The 26,812-nt window shown below is 36.8% G+C and overlaps 1 protein-coding gene and 1 pseudogene across 1 annotated transcript; both read left to right on the top strand.

Moving 5' to 3' along the window:
- The first annotated feature begins 939 nt into the window (after nt 1-939).
- On the top strand, nt 940-14,120 carry LOC125833530 (YTH domain-containing protein ECT2-like; annotated as a pseudogene).
- A 4,137-nt stretch (nt 14,121-18,257) lies between these two features.
- Nucleotides 18,258-26,610, top strand: LOC125833513 (uncharacterized). Its single transcript, XM_049512675.1, has 7 exons — nt 18,258-18,669; nt 18,989-19,065; nt 19,175-19,309; nt 21,411-21,465; nt 21,573-21,660; nt 25,066-25,164; nt 26,077-26,610. Exons 1-7 carry the CDS (start codon nt 18,377-18,379, stop codon nt 26,203-26,205), a joined length of 876 nt encoding a protein of 291 aa, XP_049368632.1. The 5' UTR covers nt 18,258-18,376; the 3' UTR covers nt 26,206-26,610.
- Nucleotides 26,611-26,812: the final 202 nt, after the last annotated feature.

Consider the following 26,812-nt stretch of genomic DNA (forward strand, 5'->3'; position numbering starts at 1 on the left):
TATGCTATGTTGAAATTTGCGATAAAAGTATTAAGTTAAAAGTTTTTTGTTTTAAATTTATAACTTATGTTATATTTTTAGTTTCATTTGTTTTAGTAATATTGAATTCACATTGCAAGTCATTTTTTAATTAGACTTGATAGATTATCTTTTTGTTAAGCATTTTAATAATTTATGATATTTTATTTATATATTAATCTTTTTATCAAACATGCATTTCACGATGTTCGTAGAAACTTCATACTTTTAGTTTTTATGATCAATTCAATTGAAATATATTAATTTGAAAAAATATAAATCAATTATTTTTCATAATATTAGTTAAGAACATATGTTTATTAATTAATATATTTTAAAAAAATAATGTATATATTAAATATTTAATTTCATTTATAAAGTTTTTTATTTGTCTAGTTAACTTTTAAATAATTAATTTTTATTTTTAAAATTTAATATAATTTTATGATTGCAATTGTACATCCAAACAGAACATGTGTAATTACACTGTGACATCCAAACAGGACATGAGACAACCAAATAGGTCAATGTAATTACTAGAAGGTAATTGCTAGGCTGATAATTACACCAATTCCAATTACCATGTGGCTTTCCAAACAGACCCTATATGTATTTCCCTTGGTCTTTTTATTAATATCTAGATATTACTTTTTTTTGTTCCTTATAGAAGGGGTTTCGAAATATCAAAGAGTCCACCAAGTAAACTAATAAGATACGACCATGTAACAGAGTGGGGTTTCCTAGAAAATCGGTGGTGCTAGTTGAATCACAACAATTTACCCTCCCTTTTTATAGTTTCTCTCTCTCAAATCCCAAACCCCCTTTCTCTCTCTACATACCCTCAACTTGGTGGCGGCTCACACACTCTCTCTCACACCTAGGGTTTTACCAAGTCCTCTTTTTTGAAGATCTATCTTTGTTATGGAAACCATTGCTCCTTCTGCTGATCGTATCCTTATCATATAGGTATTCATTTTTTGATTTTTACATGATATAGCTATCTCTATAGTTCTATGTGGTTCAATTTTTATTTGTCTCTATAAATCTGAGCTTGTGATATAAGTTGTTGTTATGTGCATGATTTTGGTTTTATTTGATGAGTGATTTATGTGTAATCTGTCTAGAAAGAAAAAGAAAATCTATTTTCTATTTTTAGTGGGTTTATAGTGTAGGTTGCTTGAGTTTTTTTTTTAATAAAAAATATATTTTTTGGAGCTTACATGTGTACTGGAAAATTGGATAGATGATTTGGTGATGTATAAATTGGTGTTTTCTGTTTAACAACACTAGTTATTTGGTTTGGTTTTTGCTTAAAAAGTATTTTGTACATTTTGTACTTGATTGGAATTGAGGTTTTGAAGTATTTCATAGGCTAATTTAGTAAATTTGTATAATTTGATAAGATGTGTGTTGCTCGGTAAAAACTTAATTGATATGTTGAAGCTTCTTGGCTTAGTTGTTAATGTGTATTGGCTAAGTGGCGAACAAGTGTTGTTCCTTTACTCTACTACAATAGAAACTGCAAATTTGCTGCATAAGTTGTCATTAGATTCTCAGAAGAAGCTTGAAATTACAGAGCCAAAAAAGAAGGTACATGTTAGTGCTTTCTGTGATCTCTTTGTCTCGGTCAATTAGTTATTTGAACTTTTGATCCATTTTCAGCCTTCTGTGGACTCGAAAGATGTTGGGAATAGTCAGACCCAACCAATGGATCAGTCTGTGACCCCTCTGTTGCTGTATTTCATGAATCCAACCGTGTGTTATGTTCCTAATGGTTATACGTCTACAACATACTATTATGGTATGTTAATATCTCTACAATAAATTTAGTATAAGTATCTCTGCTAGGACCTTATTTAAATAAGTCTGTTTTGTTTATTAATGTTCTGTTTGTTTACTTGTTAGCACATCACTTGGTTAATACTGATGTTCTTCTTTATTCTGTTATAAGATATGATGGTTCTGGTAGTGAATGGGAGGATTATCTAAGATATGTAAATCCAGATGGAGTTGAGATGCCTGTAAGTTATTCTGTTTGAACGTGTTTTGATATGGTAATCTATTTGCTTTCTAGATTAAACTTTTGGTGTCACAAGATCTTTTATGTTGTCTGGACTTGCCTTATAGCTTGAATAAATTATTAATCAGGTTTTGTTTATGTTTTTGTTTTCATAGGTTCAAATTGCAGGGAGCTTATGGGGACAACGGGTCACTTATGTATCACCCTGGCTATAGTTATGATGCCTATAATCCATACTTGCCTGCTACTTCCCTGTCCCGACAGTGGGCATGATGGCCAGCTACATGGAGCACAACATTACCACTATCCATATTTTCATTCTTTTCCTCCAACTAGTACTCCATAAGTTACTTCGGTTGTTGCATCAAAATGTGAGATCACCACCTCTACAGCTGCTGACCAAGCACCATTATCTGTGGATTCTGCTAATGGAAATTCTAATGGTATTGCAAATAGTGTAAAGGGATAAACTGGTCCTACGTCTGTGAGGCCTGCATTCCAGAACTCATCCTTAAATACTAATGCTTCTTTTGGACAGGGTGCCTTTCCTAAGGGAGTTGCTTCTGGTTATTAGGATTCTAGATTTGGATTTGATGGTGTACGATCTCCAATTCCATGGCTAGATGGGTCAATGTTCACTGATGGGTAAGCTAGGCCAGTGATGGGTAATTCTATTACACCATCATTTTCAAATGGTGATGTTGTTCCATCATTGAAAAATTAGAATGTTCATCCAAATATAATGGTATGTTGCTTTTCTTGAATATTGATGTTGATCTGTTCTTGCCTATTTAGAAATGAAAGGTCTCCTTAGAAAGACTCAGGAACCTATTGTCCATAAAGATGATTCACTTTTTTTCATAATAATTTTAGTTTATTTGAAAATCAGAAGTTGGATTCTGAATTTGAAATAACAACTTATAACCTATTTTCCAACTCCAAATTTCCAAATAAAATTTAAAAAATATTTGGTTTTTGTGGCCAAATGTCTACTTAGATTAATGTACTCCAGGAATTGGAGACAGCAGCTGCCTGAAATGGTTCTCTTCATATCTATATGGATTCTCTGATGATACTGATTCTATTGTTTCGTTGTTGGGGCTTGCAACATCCTAGGCCCTCGTCTGGCTTTAATTCAACTAATGGATATATGAATAGATTGTATCCCAAAAAATATTATGGTGGGCAGTACGGGAATACATTTAGTTCTGGCATGAGCTTTGGGTCTAACATGTATGATTCTTGCAATATGGGTCGTGGGTGGATGGCAGTTGATAACATATTTAAACCAAGAGGTAGAGGAAATAGTTTCTATGGATATGGAAATGAGAACATGGATGGGTTAAATGAGCTCAACAAGAACCAAGAGGTAAAGGATCCAAGAATTAGAAAAGTTTTACACCAACTGCTTTGACAGTCAAGGGGCAGACTATCCCACTCACCGTAACCAATGATGTCGAAAAAGATAAAGCAAGCTTGTTATCAGACAAAGAACAATACAACTGTCAAGATTTCATGGTGACATATACTGATGCCAAGTTTTTTTATCATCAAGTCTTATAGTGAGGATGATGTGCACAAAAGCATCAAATATAATGTTTGGGCTAGCACACCAAATGGCAACAAGAAGCTTGATGTTGCATACCAAAAGGCTCAACAGAAGTCTGGAGGTTGTCTTGTCTTTCTTTTTTTCTCGGTGAGCTTTCTATCTGAACAGTTTCCTGGGGTCTTCTATTTTCATCTGGTCATGCATGAATTTAGGCATAATTTCTATTTGTTTTAGGTTGACATAGTTTGTTTTGCTTGCTTATTATATTTGCACATTTTATGCAGGTAAACACAAGCGGACGTTTGTTGGTGTTGCTGAGATGGCAGGATCGGTTGATTTCAACAAGAATGTGGAGTATTGGAAGCAAGACAAGTGGATTGGCTGTTTTCATGTCAAATGGCACATTGTGAAGGATCTCCCAAACAAGCTTTTGATTAACGTTTCAAAGACACCTCATCTAATTCTAAGTGTCAATGATCGCTAGTTAGTATAATAACCCAACTGAATGAGTTGGGGTCGAATCCCACAAGAAGTGGTACGTGTTTAAGATTCAATAGCCAAGTACGAATATATTCAAGTCAATCATAGGAATAGATATTTACGAATAAAAACATAATTCAAATTAGGGGGTGACACAAGTGTCAAATAAATGGGGTTTTGGTTTTAATTATCAACTACAACAGCAACAAATAACACTAATTAACAAGTAATGAGACGGGTTCTTGTGATGTGATTGGATTATAGGCTAAGGTAGACAAATGGGTAATTGTAACTAATAGTAAATAGCTTTAAATCAGTGAATAAGCTAGACTTTAATGGGGATAAACTTTCTCTCGAACAATTTACCCCGAATCAAGTTGGTTTCTCTCGAACACCAACAAACAGCAATTGAGAACAGCCTACGCTTTAGTCCATTCACTCGCTCGAGCTCAATGTGAGGAAAAGGGTTTAGGATTCACTCTCTCGAACTGAAACCATGACAACCCAATACCCACAGACCATCAATTCAGTAATCTTGGTTTTAAAACCCATCTCACGAGCAAGCCAAAAACACGAAGATAGAGTTGCATTTGCAACTACAACCCTTTAAATTAAACCACAATTACTGATTGATATCACTTTTAAACAGCATTTAAACTATCAATTAGCAATACCATAAGCTAAATCAACCCATAATCACATAATCACAACCTAAGAATTGGGCTTTTAGCTAGACATCATAAAAATATAGAAATCGTTACCAAATTGTGTTTCCATCAACTAGGTAAGATTAATTTCTTCTTTACAAAGGTCCACGTTGAAGAATCTCAAAGACCCACTTCCAATTTCTCAAAAATGGAAAACTTCAATTCTTCGAATCTAAGGAAAAGTTTGTCTCAAAACTCAGAGTTCTCACTCTAAAACTCTATATTATGAAAACTGATACTAAACTAATTGCCAATCAGCTCAGGGATCCGCCCTTTGGTTAGTTCGATCACCTTTTTGCTTTGGCCTTCAACATCTTCAAGTTCTGTAACTTTGGGCGATCCAATCACTGCATCTCGGAATCGTTCGGCGACATGTCGACTGCTCCTTTCTCTCGCTAACTTGATTTTCTCCTTTAGGGCTTGGCACACTGGAACTTAATAGCCACTCGGCGACTCGCCCAATGGATTAGACGATCAACATGCCTTTTTTTCTTCGTTCTTTCAGCTGCCTTGTTCCTTTTTGCCCATTAGTGTCCATGTTTTGTTCCTCAATCCAAATACCTGGAAAACAAGGATTTTACATCAGTTATTGGCACAAAATAAGCATTTGAAGACACTAAATCTATCCAAATAAAGCCTTAAACCCCCAACCTAAACTTTTGCTTGTCCTCAAGTAAAACTCGAGTTCAGTAGTTCATAAAGGATGTCTACAAGCTACACCAGACTCAATCATGAATGCACACAAAAAGACTCAACTTACTCATGCAAGGATCAATTGTGCACTCAAAGATTCAAGTTGTGACTTACCGTTAGCAAAGATTCTCGAGTTCACCATGATTACTTCAAATGCAAGTTCAAGCTCAACAAAGGTACTCAAATCCCCTCACACAAAGAATGATTTCATATTCATACACAATAGTTCAACAATTTATAGCTCTGGAATCACAATAAACACTCACACTCACAAAGATGAACACAATGCATGATTTCACCCATAAGTTTGCCCTTATTTTCCAACAAACACTTGTTTCAACTCACTCAAGATCACAAAGGCCTTTTCAAGGCTTGTAACGGGGCTGAGTGTAAATGTATGGTCATTTAGGCTCAGTGGCTGCTATGCTATACTCATGAAATGTGGTATGAATAACACTTTCTTTCCTTTTCTTCATCATTCTCATTCGTGCTCAAAAGTTACCACATTATTCACTTTCCATGGACTGGTCGACACCCCATTTCTTTTTGCATTTTCACAACTTTATTCCACAACTTTTTCATTCTTTTTCTTTTTCATTCATTTCTTCTTTTTCTCTTTTTTTTTGTATGGAAGGGTTTCATCTTTCTCAAAACCATGGATTAAAGGGGACTTCTTTGCATTTCTTGATTTATCTTCTCTTTTCACCACACCCTCAACTTAGGCTTTTGGCCTAAGTTGGCTATTCAAACAAACTACAAATCATGAGGACTAATAATGAAGGGATAAAGAAAGGTCACACTTTCATCAAGTTTCTTCCAAGAAAAGGGGTAAGGCTCAAAGGGTGTTCAAGCAAGGATCACACACTCACAAGGTTGGCCACAAAAAAGGTATAATGTCAATTTGTTTCACACTCTTCAAAGTTGCCTAAGATCATTTCAAGAGATTGCATCACTTAGTCAACCAGACCAACGGGGCAAATTCTAGGTGTCATCACACATGGTTCACGGTAAGCTCGTCACACAAGGCATTGGAACCAATATCAAACAAGACTCTACAATTTCGCTAGTGTGCAATGATGATCACAAGAGACTCAATTTGATAATTGGCTAGTCATAACGAGATGCACAAAGTTCACATATTGCCTATGCAACTTCATTTGGCCTCATCGTAGCCGCACATTCATTTTTGTTCGATTATGAGCACTATTCAAATCATCGGTATTGATCAAGATCGATACTTAAATTCACAAGAGAACATCCACATTTAAACACAAACAAGAGATGACACAAAATTTCGGAATGGTCCCAAAAATCTTTTATAATTAAAACAAGGAGCCACAAACTCAATCATCCAAAAAATACAGTATCAACACAATTTATAGCTCAAAAATCCAAATATATAGACATAACAATAGTCACAAAATGTGGGCCTCACCCCACCACAAAACAAAAGCAATTTGTCCTCAAATGCAATAAAGTATCAAAAAAGTCAATAAAAGAAGACAGAGAGGGAGGTAAAGAGAAATCATGCCTAAACAGTCGCTTCATCTGTCTGGGCATCAGTGCCCGGTATAGTGCTCTGAACCTGGGTCTCAATACCCGAAGTCACATCAATAATAGCACCAGCTCCACTAGGATCAGCCAAAGGAGTGTCTACTAAAGAGGTCTGCACAACTGCATCTATCATGACCTCCACAGTCTCTGTAAGGCCCTCGTAAGAAACCTCCTCACTAACCCCAAGCATCTCCTCACCTGTCTCTGCTTTAGACTCAGGCTCAGTCGCCTCCTCAACTCGAAAATCATCTCCCACGGTAGCTGGAGGCACATCTGGCTCAACTAGCAAATCTGGGATCTCCACCGTCCCGAGAATCATGGACATGCCGGTGGACTTTAGCTGGTCCACATCTCTCCTCAGTGCAGCAATAGCGGCCTTTAGAGTCGTCACCTCCTCGGTGGCCCCTTAGCCATGCTCACACACCGCTATCCTAGCCGCAAAGGGATTAATGGTAGCGCTCAAGGGTGTCACAGCATCAGCGAGGGCTATTTGAATCATGCCCGGAATGGAGGCCTCAAGTCTGGCAGCACGACGATTGGTAGAATAGGCTAACTGCCCCATCCGGAGTAATGCAGCCTGACTAAGCAAGGGCTGGGAAATAGCAGCAGCAACTCTGGGAGGCAATAGAGGAGCAGAAGAACTGAGAGTATCAAAAGGAACAACACTAGACGTTCCTGAAGGCCCAGGGCTGGAGTAGGCAAATGTGCCTCTACAGGTAATTTGTTTGTGTCCACAACCGGGGAAGAGTCCACCGGGGTTGCCTTCTTCTTCTCCGCCTCATTTTTTAAATATTCTGCCTCGATTCTCCGGATATCAGTAGAAGATATGGGATCCACTTCCACATCCTTCTTCGCATCTCTAGGAACACGAGCTCGTCTGCACAGCTCTGTGATTAACACCGAAAAGGGAAGGGAAGTCTGGCGCTGCTTGGCCCTCATAAGTATCCCTTGTGCCATAGTCATTCCCAGATTTATCCTTGTCTCATCAATGATGCAACCCAGACAGGCTGCCTTGACTAGGCGGATAATCGACTCGTTCTGGGATGGCATGATAGTGTTGTTGATGAAGCCAAACCAGAACCTTGCAGCTATGTTTAAATCCTTCTTTTCAATTGGTGCTCCAATCTCAAGCCATTTGGGAGTACCATCTGATATTAGCGGAGCCAACCACTTCTTCATGTTTTCCAGTGTCTTTGTCTTGATCAGATGCTGACAGTCATCATCAAAATCATCAGGACATTCCAGGACAACATTAATAGCCTCACTATCACACTTGACCTTCTTTCCCTGGACAACTACGTAGTCAATCGGCTTGAATGCAGCTGCCTGCTTCTTTCTCTGTGGTACCAAGGCTCCATAAGCAACGTGGAATTCCTGGACCCAATTAGGAATGTAAGGGCCACAGGGCTTGGTGAAGAGTTGGAAGTTGTTCGACTTTAGGCAACTCATTATCTCTGGGTACATGTCAATAACTCCATCAGTGGACAGACGCTTCTCTTCAATAATGGTCCTCAGCCCCTTGGTTTTCAGTCTATTCATAGACTTGGGAGGAGGACCCTGTACTGGTGATGCTAGGACCATAGCTTGTGCAGGAGCGGGAGGAAAAGTAGTGGTGGCCTGAGGAGTCATGATCCTAAACGAATCATTCATCCTTTTGGATTGTAGCTCTGCCCTCTATGTTGCTACTAGTTCATTATCCTCAGGCACAGAAGTTGCAGCCTAATGCTCCGGGTGCTCACCCTCGCTCTCAAAAGTGGTGACGTGAGCAACGTAGATACTGTCACTGTCGGAGCTGGACTCCAGTGACACATGTGCCTTCCCTTTACCTTTTCTTTTCCCACCAATTGTGGGAAGTTTGGTGGCCTTGGCCCTGGATGCAGCTGCATCCTCATTGATTTTTATCCCTTTAGCCCTCTTGCGGGGCGGCACGTCCCTACCAGCAACCTTTGGTCTAGCCATGTCTGCACAAACATCAAAAAGAGTTAGAAACAATTCAAGCAGAAGCACAGAAAAGTAGTTGCAGACAGACTCGCCGAACCAGTCAGCGAGTCACCGAATCTCTTTGGCGAGCCAGATAGGGCTCGCAGAAAGGATTGGCTCAAAAATTCCCAAAGAAATTGGCATGTCGGCGATGGGAAGGGCATTTCGGTGAATCGCCGACAACATTCGGCGAGCAAGGCTTAGCCCACCGAAATTTACAGTGCTTTTAGGGATTAGGGGCGCAGACAAAGGGCGAACAAAAAACACTTTCGGCGGGTCACATAGTGCACTTGGCGAACTCAGGCTTCTCGCCGAAAGTTACAGAACCAAAATCAAGATTAAGCATGAAATTAAAGGCGATCAGGGGAACTTCAGCGAACTGCTGAGTGCTTCGGCGAGCTCGACCCAGCTCGCCAAACGACCCAATGTGCCTACTTTCAACCTAACTTCCCAAATTCAACCCCGCAGCCCCAGAAAACAAAATCAAAACATGCACTCTTACAATTAAGCTAAGACCCATTACACCCATGCCTCCAGGATACTTATACTTCTCCCGATTTGGCCACATTTGGCCATTTGACGACTTTTTCCCTTAAGAGTGACGTCAACTGCTCCATCATTGGGCAAATTACGTCATTTGACACAAATGCGGGTTACTTAGACTTCACCCGACTAGACCCAACAACATTCAAGCACAACCCCACCATTTCAATCAATTTAAAGCACAAGAAACTCAGGAATTCAACAATATAGACATTACGGGCAAGGTATTCAAATTAAAACAGGCACACACAAATACAATTATGATTAGAGAGGCCCAGTACACATCACTAAGACAAAATCAATTGCAAATGAGTAAAAATTGCTATAAAAAAAAATTGGAGTTCGGAAAACCAACCTTAGATGACGAATAAATACTTTGAAATGTTAGGCGGCAAAGAAATCCAACTCCGAACACAAATACGACGACTAAAATATGATAAAAATGCAAAAATACAAAAAATATTGTGCGGGTGTGAGTTTGGGAAGTTCAAAAGTGAGGAAAAGTGAAAGAGTTTGAAAATTTAAACCTTTGACCTTTAAAAACCGTCCAGTTCTCACCCATTCGACGACATTAGTCTTGCTCACCGACCCACTCGGTGACACACCGAGTGGGTACTTACTTTGCAGAGTTTTACATAACCTCCAGTTAATGTGGGGGTCCAAACGGCGGACTAAGTCGTGATTGCCGACATGGTCGGCGATTCTCCAATAAGCTCCTGGGTTCGCTGAATTTTACAGACTCCAATTTAAAAATGTCTTGAGTCCAACGGCGGTCCAAGTCGGGCTCGATGACCTCTTTGGCGAGTCGTCGACTAGACTTTTAAATCGCCAACCTACACTTTTCAAACACATTCTACACTTCAACCTGCACAATCAACACACCATTATTTCATCTCAAAAAGAAAGCAAATAAAACTTAGGTTGCCTCCCAAGCAGTGCCTTAGTTAACGTCGCAGCACGACGCAAGTCCACACTCAAACCTCATTCTTGGGTTTGGCCATAGTATCACTAGGCAAACCCCCTTGTTGTCTTGGGTTTAAATGAGACGAGATATGACCCATTTGGGTCTCCAGCTGTTTGATCGATACTGAATGGGAGGTAGCCGTCTGGATAAGGGTCGACACATCTTCTTTCATTTCTTTAAAATCTTGTCTGACCCTTCAACTTTGTTGAGGATACGAGAAAACATATCCTCCGACCAACCTCTCTCGGAATCCTTTGGTCTTTGGTGTTCGTGGAGAGGAACATATCTATCATTTACCCCATCTCTCTCTATCCAAGTGGGGTTACGACACCCATGGCATTGACACTTCGAGCACCAGCTCCCATGACATTTCCAAAAATGTCAAGTTGTGTCATGATCTTGGCCATGTTCTGGTCCCTCTCTTGGTCTTTCTCCATCTGCTCCTTGGTCAATTTAAACGTGAGAGGGGAGACCTGATCTTCGCGGGGTGTACCAAGCCCGATTAATTGTGGTCATGCCATCCAAGAGCTGAGTTGCTATCACATAAGGTTGCTGCATCAAACCTCCATGAGAAAGTTGGTCAACAACACCCTTGTTTACCGAATCAAGACTTCGATAAAAATACTCAAGCAACACGTTGTCAGGCAAGCCATGAGTTGGGCATTAAAGCACCAACTTCTTGAATCGTAGCCAAGTTTCATGAATTGGCTCGCCCTCCAGATGCTTGAAGCTCTGAATGTTGTCCCGAAGAGTCATCATCTTCGAATGAGGGAAAAATCGCACTTGAAATGCGGTGACCAACTCCTCCTAAGAAGTGATTGATTCACGTGGCAATTCAGTCAGCCACTTACATGTTTCTCCCATCAAAGAGGACGAGAACAACCTCAACCGGACCGACTCTTGGGATATGTTCTTGAAGGAGAACGGTCCGCAAACATCCACGAAGTTTCTAATATGCTCATGGGGATTCTCATGAGCCAAACCACCGAACAACCCCTTCAATTGCAAGAGCTGCAACATAGTATTTGTGATATGGAACAATGTGTTCCCTTCGGCCAGAGGCAAGCGAATGGCACAAATTCCACCCATAAGATGGGGGTCATTAGCATTAGGCTCGTTGACATCGTTGATGTTTCTGATGTCATCTTGGTGGCCTATTTGGCTACCATTGCTTCCATTCACACTCATACTTCCTGTTTCAAAACACAAACAAGCAAAACAAAATTAAAATTAAGTAAGTTCAACTATGACTAACAAGAACAAAATTCAAATTAACCAAAGAATCTTAACCAACACCACAACCCGGCAGCGACACCATTTTGATTAATGTTTCAAAGACACTTCATCCAATTCTAAGTGTCAACGATCACTAGTCAGTATAATAACCCAACTGAATGAGTTAGGGTCGAATCCCACAGGGAGTGGTACGTGTTTAAGATTCAATTGCGAAGTACGAATATGTTCAAGTCAATCATATAAATAGATAACACGAATAAAAACATAATTCAAATTAGGGGGTAACACAAGTGTCAAATAAAGGGGGTTTTGGTTTTAATTATCAACTACAACAGCAACAAATAACACTAATTAACAAGTAATGAGATGGGTTCTTGGGATGTGATTGGATTATAGGCTAAGGTAGACAAATGGGTAATTGTAACTGATAGTAAATAGCTGTAAATCAGTGAATAAGCTAGACTTTAGTGAGGATAAACTTTCTCTCAAACAATTTACCCTGAATCAAGTTGGTTTCTCTCGAACACCAACAAGCAGCAATTAAGAACAGCCTACGCTTTAGTCCATTCACTCTCTCGAGCTGAATGTGTGGAAAAAGGTTTATGATTCACTCTCTCGAGCTGAACCCATGACAACCTAATACCCACAGACCATCAGTTCAGTAATCTTGATTTTAAAACCGATCTCACGAGCAAGCCAAAAACACGAAGGTAGAGTTGTATTTGCAACTACAACCCTTTAAATTAAACCACAATTACTGATTGAAATCACTTTTAAACAACATTTAAACTATCAATTAGCAATACCTATAAGCTAAATCAACCCATAATCACACCCCAAGAATAAGGGTTTTAGCTAGACATCATAAAAAGATATAAATCGTTACCAAATTGTGTTTACATCAACTGGGTAAGATTAATTTCATCTTTACAAAGGTCCACGTTAAAAAATCTCAAAGACCCACTTCCAATTTCTCAAAAATGGAAAGCTTCAATTCTTCAAAGCTAAGGAAATGTTTGTCTCAAAACTTAGAGTTCTCACTCTAAAATTCTATATTATGAAAACTGATACTAAACTAAGAATTCAAAAAGTATATTTATAGTCGCCAAAAATATGTTGCGAAGGACCATTCGGCGCAGTAAGTCGGATCGCCGATCAGCTCGGCGATCCGCCCTTTGGTCAGTTTGATCGTCTTTTTGCTTTGGCCTTCAGCATCTTCAAGTTCTGTAACTTTGGGCGATCCAATCACTACATCGCGGAACCGTTCGGTGACACGTTGACTGCTCTTTTTTCTCACCGACTTGATTTTCTCCTTCAGGGCTTGGCACACTGGAACTTTAGGCGAGGTAATAGCCACTCGGCGACTCGCCCAATGGATTAGGCGATCAACATGCCTTTTTTTCTTTGCTTTCAGTTGCCTTGTTCCTTTTTGCGCATTAGTGTCCATGCTTTGTTCCTCAATCCAATACCTGGAAAATAAGGATTTTACATCAGTTATTGACACAAAATAAACATTTGAGGACACTAAATCTATCCAAATAAAGCCCTAAATGAGTCCAAAACGTGGACTCATCACCTTTTGAAACATATCACTTTGGAAAAACAATGAGAACAAGCTTGTTACCAACAACAAAGATACTCAGGAGGTATGCAGTGAATTTGAATATTGTGAACGAGATAAAACGTATTGTGGTTTCTCTGTGTGGGATCTAATATGTCCTAGTTCAGTTCATCTTTGACTTTGGGTTATCATCAATCAAGCTTCTGCCAACTGCTTCACATATCCCAATAGAGAAGGGTTTTTACCAACTGTTTCTTTGTTGTACAGGTTAAAATGGAGGCCAACAGATGCTTAAGATACATGTTAGCAAGCAGTGAATCCTTTATGATTTTGAGTTCTATGAGGACCGTCAGAAGAGAATACAGGAAACAAAGGCCAAGAAGCAACTATTTCAGAAGTAGGTAGCATATTTATGTCCTACACTTCTGGTTATTTATTTAGTATTATATAAATAAGAGAAGAACATGATGATTAGATGGTGCTTTCACCAGTACATTTAACAATAGTCCTTATTTTCGTAGTTATTATCTTCCTCCAATGATGATTTTTTTCCCTTGGTTGTCTCAGTCGCAACAGGTGTAGGAAGGCAAAGTCTCTGATGAGAAGAAAAAAGAAAATTCCAACAACGAACTTAAATCCCAGAAAACTTCAGAAGTTTTTGTTGTTTTGAATAAGGAAAGTTTATCTCCTCTTCATACTAATGGGCAGGTCCAAAATTGGTAGATGATGTGAAGGGTGCAAAACCAGTAATCTTATCAGACAAGAAACTTGTTGTAGCTAACGGGATAGCAAATAGGGTTGCTAATGCATGCTAGGTTCCGCCTAATTAAGGGTGGTCCGTGGTTAACAGGTCCTAAATTGAAGCTTTGACTACATGGAAACTCGGTTAGGTCTTATAACCTTTGGGCTGCCCTTTTTGTTCGAGCTGCATTTAAAGTTTGTTCTTGCATAAAGAAAGAGATTTCCAGAGAGAAGTCGGTTAATGACAAGGTTATTTCATCTGCTACTAGGACTTTAGAAATGGCGAGCTTCATACATCTTTGGGATTTGGTTTTAGGTTAATCTACCTTTGCTTTTTATTTCTTTTGACTTTGGGGTTTTGGTTCATTTTTTCTATTTTTCTGTTTCCTTGGTTAGGGGTTTTACAGTTGGGGTTCATGTTGTTATTATTAGTTTGGCTCCTAATCCTATCTTGTAAATCTAGATTAACATGTTGCGGCAAGTCAGCGGTGCTTTTTGTACTATTCAAAAAGAGCTAGAAAAGCAAGGTGGGTATGCATTGCAATATAGTTGGGTTAAAATGCTTTTGATAGTAATGTTTTAGTTTTCTTTATTATCTTCACCCAGGGTGTTTTCATGTTAATTTAGTTGCAGCATACCTAATCAGGAAAAAGAACTTGCATGCAGTTTTCAACTTTTACCAACTTAAAAGTGGTTAATATATTGTATCAAATACATTTGCAGTAGAGTTGATTCAAGGAGCATTTGATAGTAAGGTGACAGTTTGGTATTGAAGTTATTGTGTACATATCAACCCCAAACTGGTTATCGTGTATCTTGCATCCTAATTATATGTTTGAGGACTAATTTGAAATGTCTGCAAAAGTAAATAGAACTTATAACTGGACAAGATAACATGAGTAAATCATTTGCTAGACACTCTTCGATTTTGAATAATAGTTATATTTCATAGGGGTGTAAAAAAGAATATAAAAATCAATTGATTGAACTGATTGAACCTGATATATTAAAGTGATCTATATTGTTTTAAAAAAAAATAAAACGGTGAATTTTTATGTAAGCGTATAACCAGGTCGAACAATCAGGATGATCTTCTTAACTCATTAAAGAAAGTGATCAAACTGAATTGAATAACTTTAAACACATGCAAATATATTTTATATATTAACAATATGTTAAATTTTAAATATAAATATATTTTATAACATCTTTCAAATATAAATATAACCTAGGTTCTAAGCTACTGGACCACTCTAGGCCTTTGTCCTTTAATTAGTCTTTAATTAATTAGAACTAAAATTAAAGAGATAATTTCAGAGACCTCCCCTCATGTTTGGGTGAATAACACTAATTTTCCTTGTGATTTACGATATTACACTTACCCCCTTATTTTGATTTATTTGTAACAATTCTTTTAATCTATTTGTTTTAATTATAAAAAATGTGATCCTACTAATTTACCCTTAATGATACACTCTTTTATTTAATTTATTTTGTAAGCATATCTTTTTAATTATTTTCATCCTCCATTAATGTTATTTTAGAGAAATTACCAGGACAATTACTCTTTGTAATTGAGGATGCTCATTGTAAATCTGTGAAGCTCCACTTGTTGACCTTTAAGGTTGATGCTATTAAAAGTTTTTCAGATTCTAAAAGTTAAAATTACTATAAAAAATCAATTGATTAATGAAATTTAAAGATTTGATAAACAATTTTCTACTATATTCTATACCATTGCATATAATCACAGAAAAAATGCGAAGAGAACCTAAGATGTTTCATTAACCAATCGGGGTGTAGTTGGATAAACTTCAACTCTTGTAACAATGATTTTTTTTAAAATTACAATATTAGATAGTTTTTTTTAAAAAAAATTATAAAGGAAAATATAAAATCAGTATTAGATAGTTAACTAACGAATTCATAAAATTAATTAATTAGAATAGTTTAATAAAAGATAAGGGCAAGTTAATCAAGATAAGGTTATTTTACATTAATATTGATAGATTAAAAGAATTGTTACAGAAAAATCAAAATAAGGGAGGTAAGTGTAAAATTGTAAACCACAAGGGAGGTTAGTGTTATTAACCTAAACCCAAGGGAGGTCTCTGAAATTATCCCTTTAAGAAATGTGATCTTAAATTATCATGAGCGGATAGACCCCACAACCAAGGCTTGTGGAATCTATGAAAACTTAACCTAAAAGGGGATTTTATGAAATAAACTTTGTATTGTAATTGTATACTTTATTACCTCTTTCATATTAATCAATTTCTATGGTTGCAAACATTAGAAACTGACCTAGGTTTGAGTTATTTGAGTAAAAACGGTGAAAAACCCTGAAAAAGAGTTAATAACGAGGATTCGATACTCTAAACTCGTCTAATGGTTTATGTTATACCAACATATTGACCAACTCTAAGTAAATATCATTGTTAAACACTTTTAGTTCCAAAACAATAAAAGTGACATACATTTAATTTATTTGAGAAACAGTTAAATGTAACATGAGTGTGATAAACTAGTATACTAGCGTTGCAAAGTTTTCAAACCGAATTTAGGCAAACAACCTTGGTGAACACAATCCTTGTTTTATCTCTATAAATTCTCACTTTAAGTGATATTGCTGAAAGTTACTAATTATAATTTGATAATGAAAATAATCCCAATTATACCAACTTTATTTACATCCCCGTGAAAATCGATTGAGTTCTCTCCTTATTCCTTGTGGGATTCAACCCCAACCTAGTTGGATTTTATATTTGACAACAACCGCATTATACTTCTTTAAGAAGGTGTACAATTTTGGCGCCGCTTTCAGGGACCCTAAAGAGGAACATTGCTGAAGAAGCTAGGATCTTGGCCACTAATTTGGGAGAGTACCTAGAAATCAAATGACAATTCAAAGAGTACTAACATGATTTGATGTCGCAAGAGCCCCACTTATATTATCCAGCAATGGTCGACTGTGATTTTCTTGCGAACTATGCCCCGAAATTGGTAAGTTGGACTAAAGCAGCATCCTGAGAGGTAACACGGCTACTGGAAGTGCTTATTCGGAGAGTACATGTAAGCATCTTTTCACAACCTAGAAATTCGAAATCCCAAAACAGACCTTAAAAGTTTATAAATTATTCTACAAAAAAATTGGGATTTATAAGTAGCACCTCTTAGATCAAATTCAGAAACACGAATTTTAGTATGTGTTTTAGGGGTCCAATGTATGGATTGTAAACCGTTTTACATCCCATAAATTTAGATCATAAAACAACTCTTGAAACTTGAAATTTTCTTGAGTTTTATGGACTATGTTTTCGTCTTGTAGTTGGACCTACAGATCATAAATGGATCCCATAAATCAAACTTCAGAAAGGTAGAAATTGAGTCTTGGGGCATTTTGCTAGAGCTCCGCCCTGGGGTGAGCCTCGAAGCAAGTCCCAATAGAGTCTTTTAAGACAATGATACAAACTTATGAGTATTTTTAATAATTTTTAGAACTTATGGGTATAAATCATACTTCTTTTAAAAGTCAAATATTTCTCCCAAAATTTATGACCAAATGCATGGCGAAACATCATCAAAACTTCAACAAAAAATGGCTTGTCAAAAATATTCGAAAATTTGTGGCCAAACACTTTAGTAGGGTTATGTATCGGTCTGTTCGGTTCAGTTTTGAAGTTTATGAATTTGACTTATTAGTTATCGGTTTGCAGACATGCTAAACCGTTATAGAACCATTAAGATATTAATTTGTCGGTTATTGGTCTATTGATTATCGATTTAACCGTTAAGATTTGACATTAAAAAATAATTGAAAATCACTTAGAAACAAGGTGACAAACCAAATGAACCGTGCACATGAGTTCACAAATTGCATCTTGCTCAAAAACAAATAATTTTGTAGAATAACCAAGAATTTGAGATAGCTAGAAATAAAAGTATGAAATTAAACTCTAAGTCAAGGACTTTATATACAAAATAATATAAATATAATTATTTAGTTTACTATCAGAATATCCATTAACCATTAAGAAAAAAAAGTCAAATCAGTAAGAACCTATAACCTGATAACAAAAAAGAATCAAAATCATTACCACAACTGCTAAACTAATAATTAGATTTTAAACAGGCCTTAAGCTAACATAGTGTGAAATTCCCTTGTTATGTATTTTGTTGAAATTGAGGGGAAATGGGAAAAGGGCCAAAAAGGGAAAACATCATACAGCTGCTTCATATCTGAGTGAGAGAGTGCAGTGTGTAGATGGATGCACCATTATCCATAACCAATTGAAGAACAGAGTGAGTAATTCAGTCAAACTTGCCACAAATGGAGGCAGCTTCTGTGCTCAGCTCTTCTTCTACTTCCTCCTTTTCTCTTTCACATATGCTCTTATCTTCCTATACCTCAAAACCCCATGTCAGGTTTATCTTCAATTCTCTATCAAAATGCACTGCGGGTTCTCGTTTGCTCTTTTCTTCCAACCACAGCGTTCAAAGATTCTCTCTGCTTCCACCTTCAGCTCTTACTTTCGAGGAAACTGTTGATACTTTTTCAGTGCAGCCCAAAATTGACAAGAGTGGCAGATTCTGTAGTCCTAGAGCTGCTCGAGAGCTCGCTCTGTATGCCCTTTTCACCCTTTCTTTAAAAATATGTGACATTTTTTTTGTAATTAGGGTTGCAAGACATACCTTTTTTTTCCTTAACCAACCAAGTAGATGGACATATTTTTTCTTTATGGTGGTGAGAATTCTAGAACTAAGGATTTATGTGTGCAATGATACCCGTACGAATGTAATGCTTTAGGGTGATTCCTTATGTTTATGAATTTCATGAAAAAATGACAAGTGCGGAATATCCATAACTAAAGGTAAATTTATTTATAAGTTAAATGTACCAAATGTATATCATAACTCTGTTCCATACATATTCTTATCTTAGGATGACAATATATGCGGCATGTTTGGAAGGGTCAGACCCTGTTCGCTTTTTTGAGAAACGGTTGAACATTAGAAGAGGTAATGACTGGTTCAATTTCGGTCCTTTTTCAAATTTTAAAGAAATTGCAGCTAGGCTTATGGTTCTTTTTCAATCTTTAGCTAACAATTATTTGATTTTGGAGCGTAGAACCGGGATATATATTTGATAAAGAGTGGTTAATGAAGTACAATCACATGAATTTTGGAGGCCCCCCTGTGAAAACTGAGACAGTTGAAGAAGCTGATGAACTTCTCAAGGCTGATGAAAATGATTCTGAAATAGGTATTTATATGTGTCTTGCATCTTTGGATCTCAATTATTTAATACGGCTTGGATAAACTTTCTAACACACACAAAAGCAAGCATAAAGTTAGGTTCATGTTGCTTACTATAGTTTTCACTAGAGATGGTTAACATGAGCTTAACATCTTTACTCTATTGCAATGTTTTGGAGCCATGTTTTGTTTTGGCATTATTCGCCAGCTCCATTTTTGTGCTCTCTGGTAGTTATTGATATTCCTGCCCTCGTTAAGAGACAAATCAGTTTATGGCCTTCACGTGTATGCTTGTTTCAGTCATCACTTCAGTCTTTCCACCCATAAATGTACTTTGTCCAGTTGGGGTTGATGGGTATCCTGTCATTTGTTGCTTAAGAAGTTTTTCCAGTACTTGAATTTCATGGATGAATATTCCTGTTCTATTTTTCTGTGGGGAGCTTCACACTAGACACTGAAGTATCTTTTTGGTGCTTCCTTTTTTAAGTGATAATGTTGATGATTTTTTATTTTTTTTGTATTTCGGACTATCTGGTTCTTCCTTAAACTGTTTAGACATCTTGAATAACTATTGGATGTGTAGAGTCGGTTCTATGATGCAACTATGTATCTTCTAAACTAGTGGAGTTAAGTGACTTGTAGTCATAGGATAAATAGGTATACTATGGGTTTATTTTGATTTTTAAAAAAATATCAACAATAATAATAGGATGTAGTCTCTGATTTTGCTGTCCTTCCCAATCTGAAAACTGAGGTGTCCGTATCTTTCCTCCAAAAAAATGATGTTAAAGAGGAAAGAACTAGTGGTTTCCTTGGGGCCAAGGATGCTCTTGAGCTATTAGTTAACTCAATAGTTGGTGCACAAGTATTTGATTTGGTTGTGCTATTTGTTTTTCAGGCTTTGTCGCTTCTTACTTCTTGAAGCTGTCTTATTTGTTTACTTTTGATTCCTAAAGTTTTAGAGAAATGTTATGCACCTCTTTCCAATTAATAAAGCATTAGTTACTTCTTGGGGAAGCTTTTGAGAGTCCTTTTCATCTATTAAACACTTTTTGATCCCCACCAATAATTCCTAGCATGGCTGATTGCTTAATTACGGCTTCTCAAAGTACTTCTCCAGGAACTATTTTGCAAGAAGCCACATAAGACTGGTCTTCTCCAAAATGACATCTATAGTAAATGTTCCCCATACGTGTATATGCTTCTTAAAAAAGAAAGAGAGAAGTATTGAAAACACCCCTAAACTTGGCGTGAATTATTAGTTTCGTCTCGAAGCTATTGACAGCCTTAAAAACACCCCTTTACTTGACTACTGAACTTATATACACCTCTAATCTGCCACATGACATAGCAAATGATCTCAAACTCTTGTAGGAGCATGAGATTCTTAATAAAAAGTCAAGAGAAGCGTTGAAAACACACCTAAACTTGGAGAGTATTTAGGGGTGTATATAAGTTTCTTTAGTCGAGTAGAGGGGTGTTTTTAAAGCTATCAATAGTTTGGGGACGAAACTAATCATTTGTGTCAAGTTTAGGGGTGTTTCCAATACTTCTCTCAAAAAGAAATAATTGCAATGAAAGAACTTCAGGAATGACCTTTTGAAGACATGGAAGTATTTTGTATTAACAATATTTTGATACAGACAATATTTCTTCATATAAATAATCACATATATGAGTACAATGACATGATGAATAGGACCAGGCTCCACCTATATCCCAAATCCAGTACATTTTTAAAAAAAATAAAATCTAGTACATGTACCTGAAGGATAAAAGAACACTTTAATCAACAAAAGGTCATCTGCAAAAGATGCTATTAGGGTCTAGTTCTTCCTTGAGATGGAATAATTTTTTGAACTTTTTTTCTTCCTCAATCTCCTGGGAGATTGGGTGAGCGTTCAAACTCCGGAGGCTACGCTCTCATAAAATTGTTGTTGCATTTTAGTGATAGTATCACTATGCAATGCTTGTGGTAAATGGTTTTAGTAGAAACATTTGAATGCAAAATTCTGTCTCATATTAAAAGATGTGGAATGTTTCCATCTCTATCATTTTCCTATTAGCTGATTTGCCCATTCAATCCGTTAATTTATTCTTTCTCTCAGAAGCTGAAGTTCTCTCTGCTCCACCAAAGTTGGTGTACAGCAAGCTTATTTTGCGGTAAGCTTATTGATCATATATGACCCTCTTTATGTAGCTTACAGTTTCTACTTTCTTCAGAATATGAGCACGCTGGTATAGCCTGATAATTTCTTGCATCTTTACAGTTTCACACGGAAACTTTTGGTGGCAGTTGAAGAAAAGTGGGATAGTCACGTGCTTGTAATAAATAAAGTTGCACCTGATAATTGGAAGGTTGGATGTGCTACTTAAGTCTTTACATTCTTACTCTTAGCTACAATATGCACCGTAGTAATAGCACCTTGAAATTTGGGATTCTTTCTTCCTTAAACCCACACAGCTATTCTGCCACCAATTCCAACTCTTTTGAATGACATTCAAATTGAAGATGATAAAAACACATTCTCCCATTTCTCTACTTCCACTTGAAATATGACAAAGCATTCAGTTCTGTCAGAAGCTTGCACTGTGTGTTCCCATGGGAGCCTCTGTATCACTTTGAGAATACTCTTTCATACTGTAAATGAAACAATGCTATATCTTGCCTTCAATTTAATGAAGAAATTACAATACACGTTTCTTGATTAATAAAATCACTTGTGGTCTGTCACCCTGAGTGTGCAGATGTAGACAAGCTTGAGTTTAGGAAAATGTTCAAGTTTGGGAGATTTTATATTTGTAAGGCAACTATGGATTAAAAATGGCTGGGAAAATAGATTGGCTATTGCAACCCGTGGTATGTTGGTTGGGTGGGCACCCAGGGGTTCAAACTCTGCCACAAACAAAATCTTGCTATTTTAGTGCGAGAAGGGTGGAGGAGTGGGCTCATTATCCACCGAGTTTCAAACCATGTGCCAATGGGCCTAGGGAATTTCTTATTTATCGAAAGAAAAGGTTGGCTCTTGCCCTTCTTTTAAAAAGGAACAATGGAAAAGGGCCTGAATATACCCCTTAACTTTATCATTTAGAGTTGATATACCTCCCGTTATGAAAGTGACATATATACCCCTACTGTTACACAAATGACTCACAGAAAAAATTAATTTTAAATGAATTTTTTTTATTAAAAAGAAAATCCATGTAGGGTATATTTGTCATTCTCACGTTTTTTTTTTTTTACTTTTTAATCCAACGGCTAAATTTGAATTTATTATTTTGATGGTCAAATTTATTTTTCACTTATTTTCTTGTAAAGTTTATTATTGATGCCCCAATTTTTTGTTTAATATATGGATATAAAAACTAAATTACAATATAGTAGCAAAAAAGAGTAGTTTAAATTTTTATTTTTATTTTTTCTTTTCCCATTAACATTTTTTTTATTTCTCTTGTTTTTTCACTAAAGAATGAAAGAAAAAAATGAAATAACAATAAGAAACTCAAATAATAATAATCAAAGAAGTCAAAAAATAATGTATGTCTGAAAAAGATCAAATATATGATTAAATTAAAAATAAAAAAATGTAATTTAAAATTAATTTTATCACTTTTGTAACGGTAGGGGTATATGTGAGCCACTTTTGTAATGGTAATGGTATATGCGAGCCACTTTGTAATGGTAGGGGTATATGTCAGCCACTTTTGTAATGGTAACGGTATATGTGAGCCACTTTTGTAATGGTAACGGTATATGTGAGCCACTTTTGTAATGGTAGGGGTATATGTGAGCCGCTTTTGTAACGAGGCGTATATTAGTTCTAAATGACAAAGTTGAGAGGTATATCATGCCCTTTATCTCTTTTTAGTCAATCTAGGGTGTGTTCGGTATGGAGAAAAATATTTTCCTATTTTCTTGTGTTCGGTTGGTTGAAAATTTTGGAAAATATTTTCTTTAGAAAAATAAGCTGCTTAAAAATAAGTAAAACGACTTCCATAATAGGGAAAACAAGTCGCATTGTCTCCTCCTCACCCTCACAACCACTCTATCGCAGCCCCCACCACCTACCCCCCTCACCTCCACCCCACCCCACCCCAACCCCCCAGCGCTACCCCCATCGTCATAATTTTGTCTTAGATACATACAAATAGTTCTAGGATAATAATTATTACTTGCATACCAAACACAAGAAAACAAGAGAATAAGTAAGAAACCATTTGTTTTCCTAGAAAAAAGTTTTCTTTGGAAAATATTTTCCAAGGAAAACATTTTCCTTCCTACCAAGCACACCCCTAATCTCCAAAGTTTTCTGTAACCAACCTGTCTAGTCCCTCTGCCAAGTTAGCCCTACAAAATTAAGTGAAACTGTGCAACTCCCCTTCCTCTACCATCTTGCTATGCACTATCAAACTATCTACACACTGAGTCAGGTTTACCGAGTGTGAGGGAGTGGTTTTAGGATCTAGCAGGAGGAGGCAATGAAAGAAAAGAAGTGAAAATCAAAGAGGGTGTTAAACTTATGTCAATTTGGTCAACTTAGTGGATAGAACAGACTTTTATTTGTATTGCATGAATTCAAGGTTAAATGAGCTGTAGATTAAGTATAGTTCATGAGCCAAAACTACCGTTTGCCTGTACAGATTCTCTTAGATGATGTGAGAAATTTAATCCACTTCTTCGTCATTTAGTGTTTTTCGGATAAGTTATCGCTCTTATTCTATCAGCTGTGTTTTTAAGTCTCGAGGCGTATATGATTTCTGCTGTTGTGTGATTGTTGGGTGCGGGGACAAGAGGAAATATACAAATTCTAGCAACGGATATGATTTGCTAAAATTCAAGTGAGAAAGAACAATTTGCAATTTATATATGTCAATTGATCTTCACTTCATACCCTTCGGGGTGGCCCAATGGTTTGGGCTTGGGACTTCCATGTTGGAGGTCTCAAGTTCAAAACCCCTTGCTAGCGAAAGCAAGGGGTTTGCCTTCTGGGTCGAGCTCGTCGCACCGGGCTTGCCTAGTGCGGGCTACCTCTCCTATGTGGTTTGCGAGCTATTGTATAGGAGCGGGGGTTTTACCCTGTGCGCACCCAAAGGGTAGCGGCTGCGGCTTTCCCTTGTCATCAAAAAAAAAATTGATCTTCACTTCATTGATTTGTAAAAGCTAGGGATGTTTAATCTTTCAGTTGACTTGTGATCTGTATCCAATAAGCACACGTCATTACAAATGACAAATTTGCAAAAAAATAGAATTTAGCAATATCCTTGTTAGGAACCGAGAAACTCTCCTAACAATAAATCTGTAAACTTCAAAACACAACATAGAAATAGGAATAACACTGCAACTGTTATTTACTGCCACCAACAAATAGAGTAAGTTTTACAAATAGTAAATAGAGTATAATTCTAACAACCAAGGTATTTCCAGGAACATTTAACCTCCAAATCTGCCAGAGAAAATCCTATTGAAAAAACTGTTGGTCTGCCTAGTACAATATCACAAAATAACTGCCTATAACAGCTAAACTGCTAGATAACTGCTAGAAATACATACACACAATAATTAATAAATAAAACAGTTACGTTTAAGCCTTATTTTTACCCTTCCTGCGGTTATAGACTCTAGTAACAACAGGTCCAACAATATTTTTTGTTCCCTCCAATTATCAATATTACCTCTTTCAAGGTTGTACTATTTTTTTTGGTATCTTAGAAGACATAATTTGTTAATATGCCTGGGATTAATGCCATGAATTTATCTTCCAGAATGAGCCAGCAGGCAGGATCCTGGAGCTTTCAATTCTTCATTTAGCAATGTCTGAAATATCAGTATTAGGAACACGGCACCAGATAGTCATCAATGAGGTATTTTCTCTCTCTAACATTTTGGACAACTCTTGAGTAACTGGACTACTTAACCTACCTATTCTCCATGCATGAAAACCTGAGAGGCAAAGTGTTCCTTCTTGCTTCCTTTCTTTACTTTCTATTGATCAACTTTAGAAGAGCTTTTCCATTGAGGTTGATTAGTGTGAAAGTAGAAAAAACAAAGTTATTCAAAAGACAGGAATAGTGGCCAAGTCAAAGATGTGAATGGTTTCATAATGGTTTCATAATGATGCCTCGTATTGATTTGAGACGACTTAAAATTCTCTCTTTCTATTGAGTTCCCTGTATATTGCATGAACTTGCTTGCAACTATAATCTATTGCAATGAGGTGAATGGTTTCATAATGATTCCACTTATGGATTTGAGACGACTTCAAATTCTCTTTTTGTTGAGTTGTCTATAGATATGGCATGAAACTTGCACACAACAATAATCTATCATCAAGTTTTCCGGATTTTGGTCTAGTGGTAAGAGCAGTTTGCGATATGTAGGTTAGGTGCATGTTATTGCTTCGAACCCTGCTCAGATAAAAGCATGATATTTAAGTGGGGAAGGGTAGTGGGGCTGACCTATCATCCACCTAGTTTGGAATTGTGCGGCATTGGCCCTCGGAGACTTCTCGGTTATTTAAAAAAAGTCTTTTCATCAGTGTGCCAATCCATAATTTTAGAGTGAGGCCATAATAGTATGACCTTATTATCTGGATCATTTTTTGTGCATATAATATTCGTAGTTTAAACTGAAAGTAGTAAGTTCAGGTGAACCTTAATAACCCACCTTAAATCCACCTTCCCTTGTAAAATCTTGACACTTGACACTTTTGTTTATTATAAGTACTTACTGAGCTGTTAAACTCAAAAAAAAAAACCGTTCTCCCATTCTTGAAGGCCGTTGACCTTGCGAAACGATTCTGTGATGGGTCAGCACCCCGCATTGTAAATGGCTGCCTCAGGACATTTGTAAAGGATCTTGAAATAGCAAAGGATGCCCGAGTTAACCCGTCTGTGTTTACTTGAAATGTCCAATATCAAGAATTTGATGAATACTCAAAGAATTATCTTCAACCTACATGAGACATTCTTTCTGGGCATTCCTTGCAAAGCCATTAGAAGAGATCAGCTGTGCTTTGAGATCCAGCTTCCAGGACAAATCTGTGCTCTCATCCAATACAAGGAAGAACTATATATATCAAGATGTTAACATTGCCCATTGTTAAATGTATGGTTAATATGATCATGTCCATGCTGTAAGCAATGTGTATTGTCTCGCCTTATTCATTCTGTAGTCTCTGTATTTCGTCGGTATACCAAATTTTCTAAAGGCTTTAAGCCTGACTTGGAATTTCAGTTTGTAATAGCTTTTTCGCAGAGCCAATATATGTTGCTGCTGTTTATGGGTTGAAAATGAATATTATGTGTGGATGATGGAAGCTATTTTCACGATTATTTTTCCAACTAGGAAGTCATTCCTTTTATAGCTAATCTTAACTTATGGACGGATATGATATTATTCCTTAGAACCATCTTAATTTTTAGCTTCTTTTTCTTGTTTCTACTTACACGTAGACATTGCTATATATATATATATATATATTACCCTTATTTAGAAGTGGCACTTCTAAAG

This window comes from Solanum verrucosum, unplaced genomic scaffold (genome assembly GCF_900185275.1).
Source record: "Solanum verrucosum unplaced genomic scaffold, falcon-dt-bn FXZP01000105.1, whole genome shotgun sequence".
NCBI classification, from domain to species: domain Eukaryota; kingdom Viridiplantae; phylum Streptophyta; class Magnoliopsida; order Solanales; family Solanaceae; genus Solanum; species Solanum verrucosum.

Coding starts and splice junctions, on each gene's coding strand:
- LOC125833513 (XM_049512675.1), top strand. CDS start 18,377: ATGGAGGCAGCTTCTGTGCTCAGCTCTTCTTCTACTTCCTCCTTTTCT. Junction 18,670..18,988: donor GCTGCTCGAGAGCTCGCTCT/GTATGCCCTTTT, acceptor TTCTTATCTTAG/GATGACAATATATGCGGCAT. Junction 21,466..21,572: donor TACAGCAAGCTTATTTTGCG/GTAAGCTTATTG, acceptor GCATCTTTACAG/TTTCACACGGAAACTTTTGG.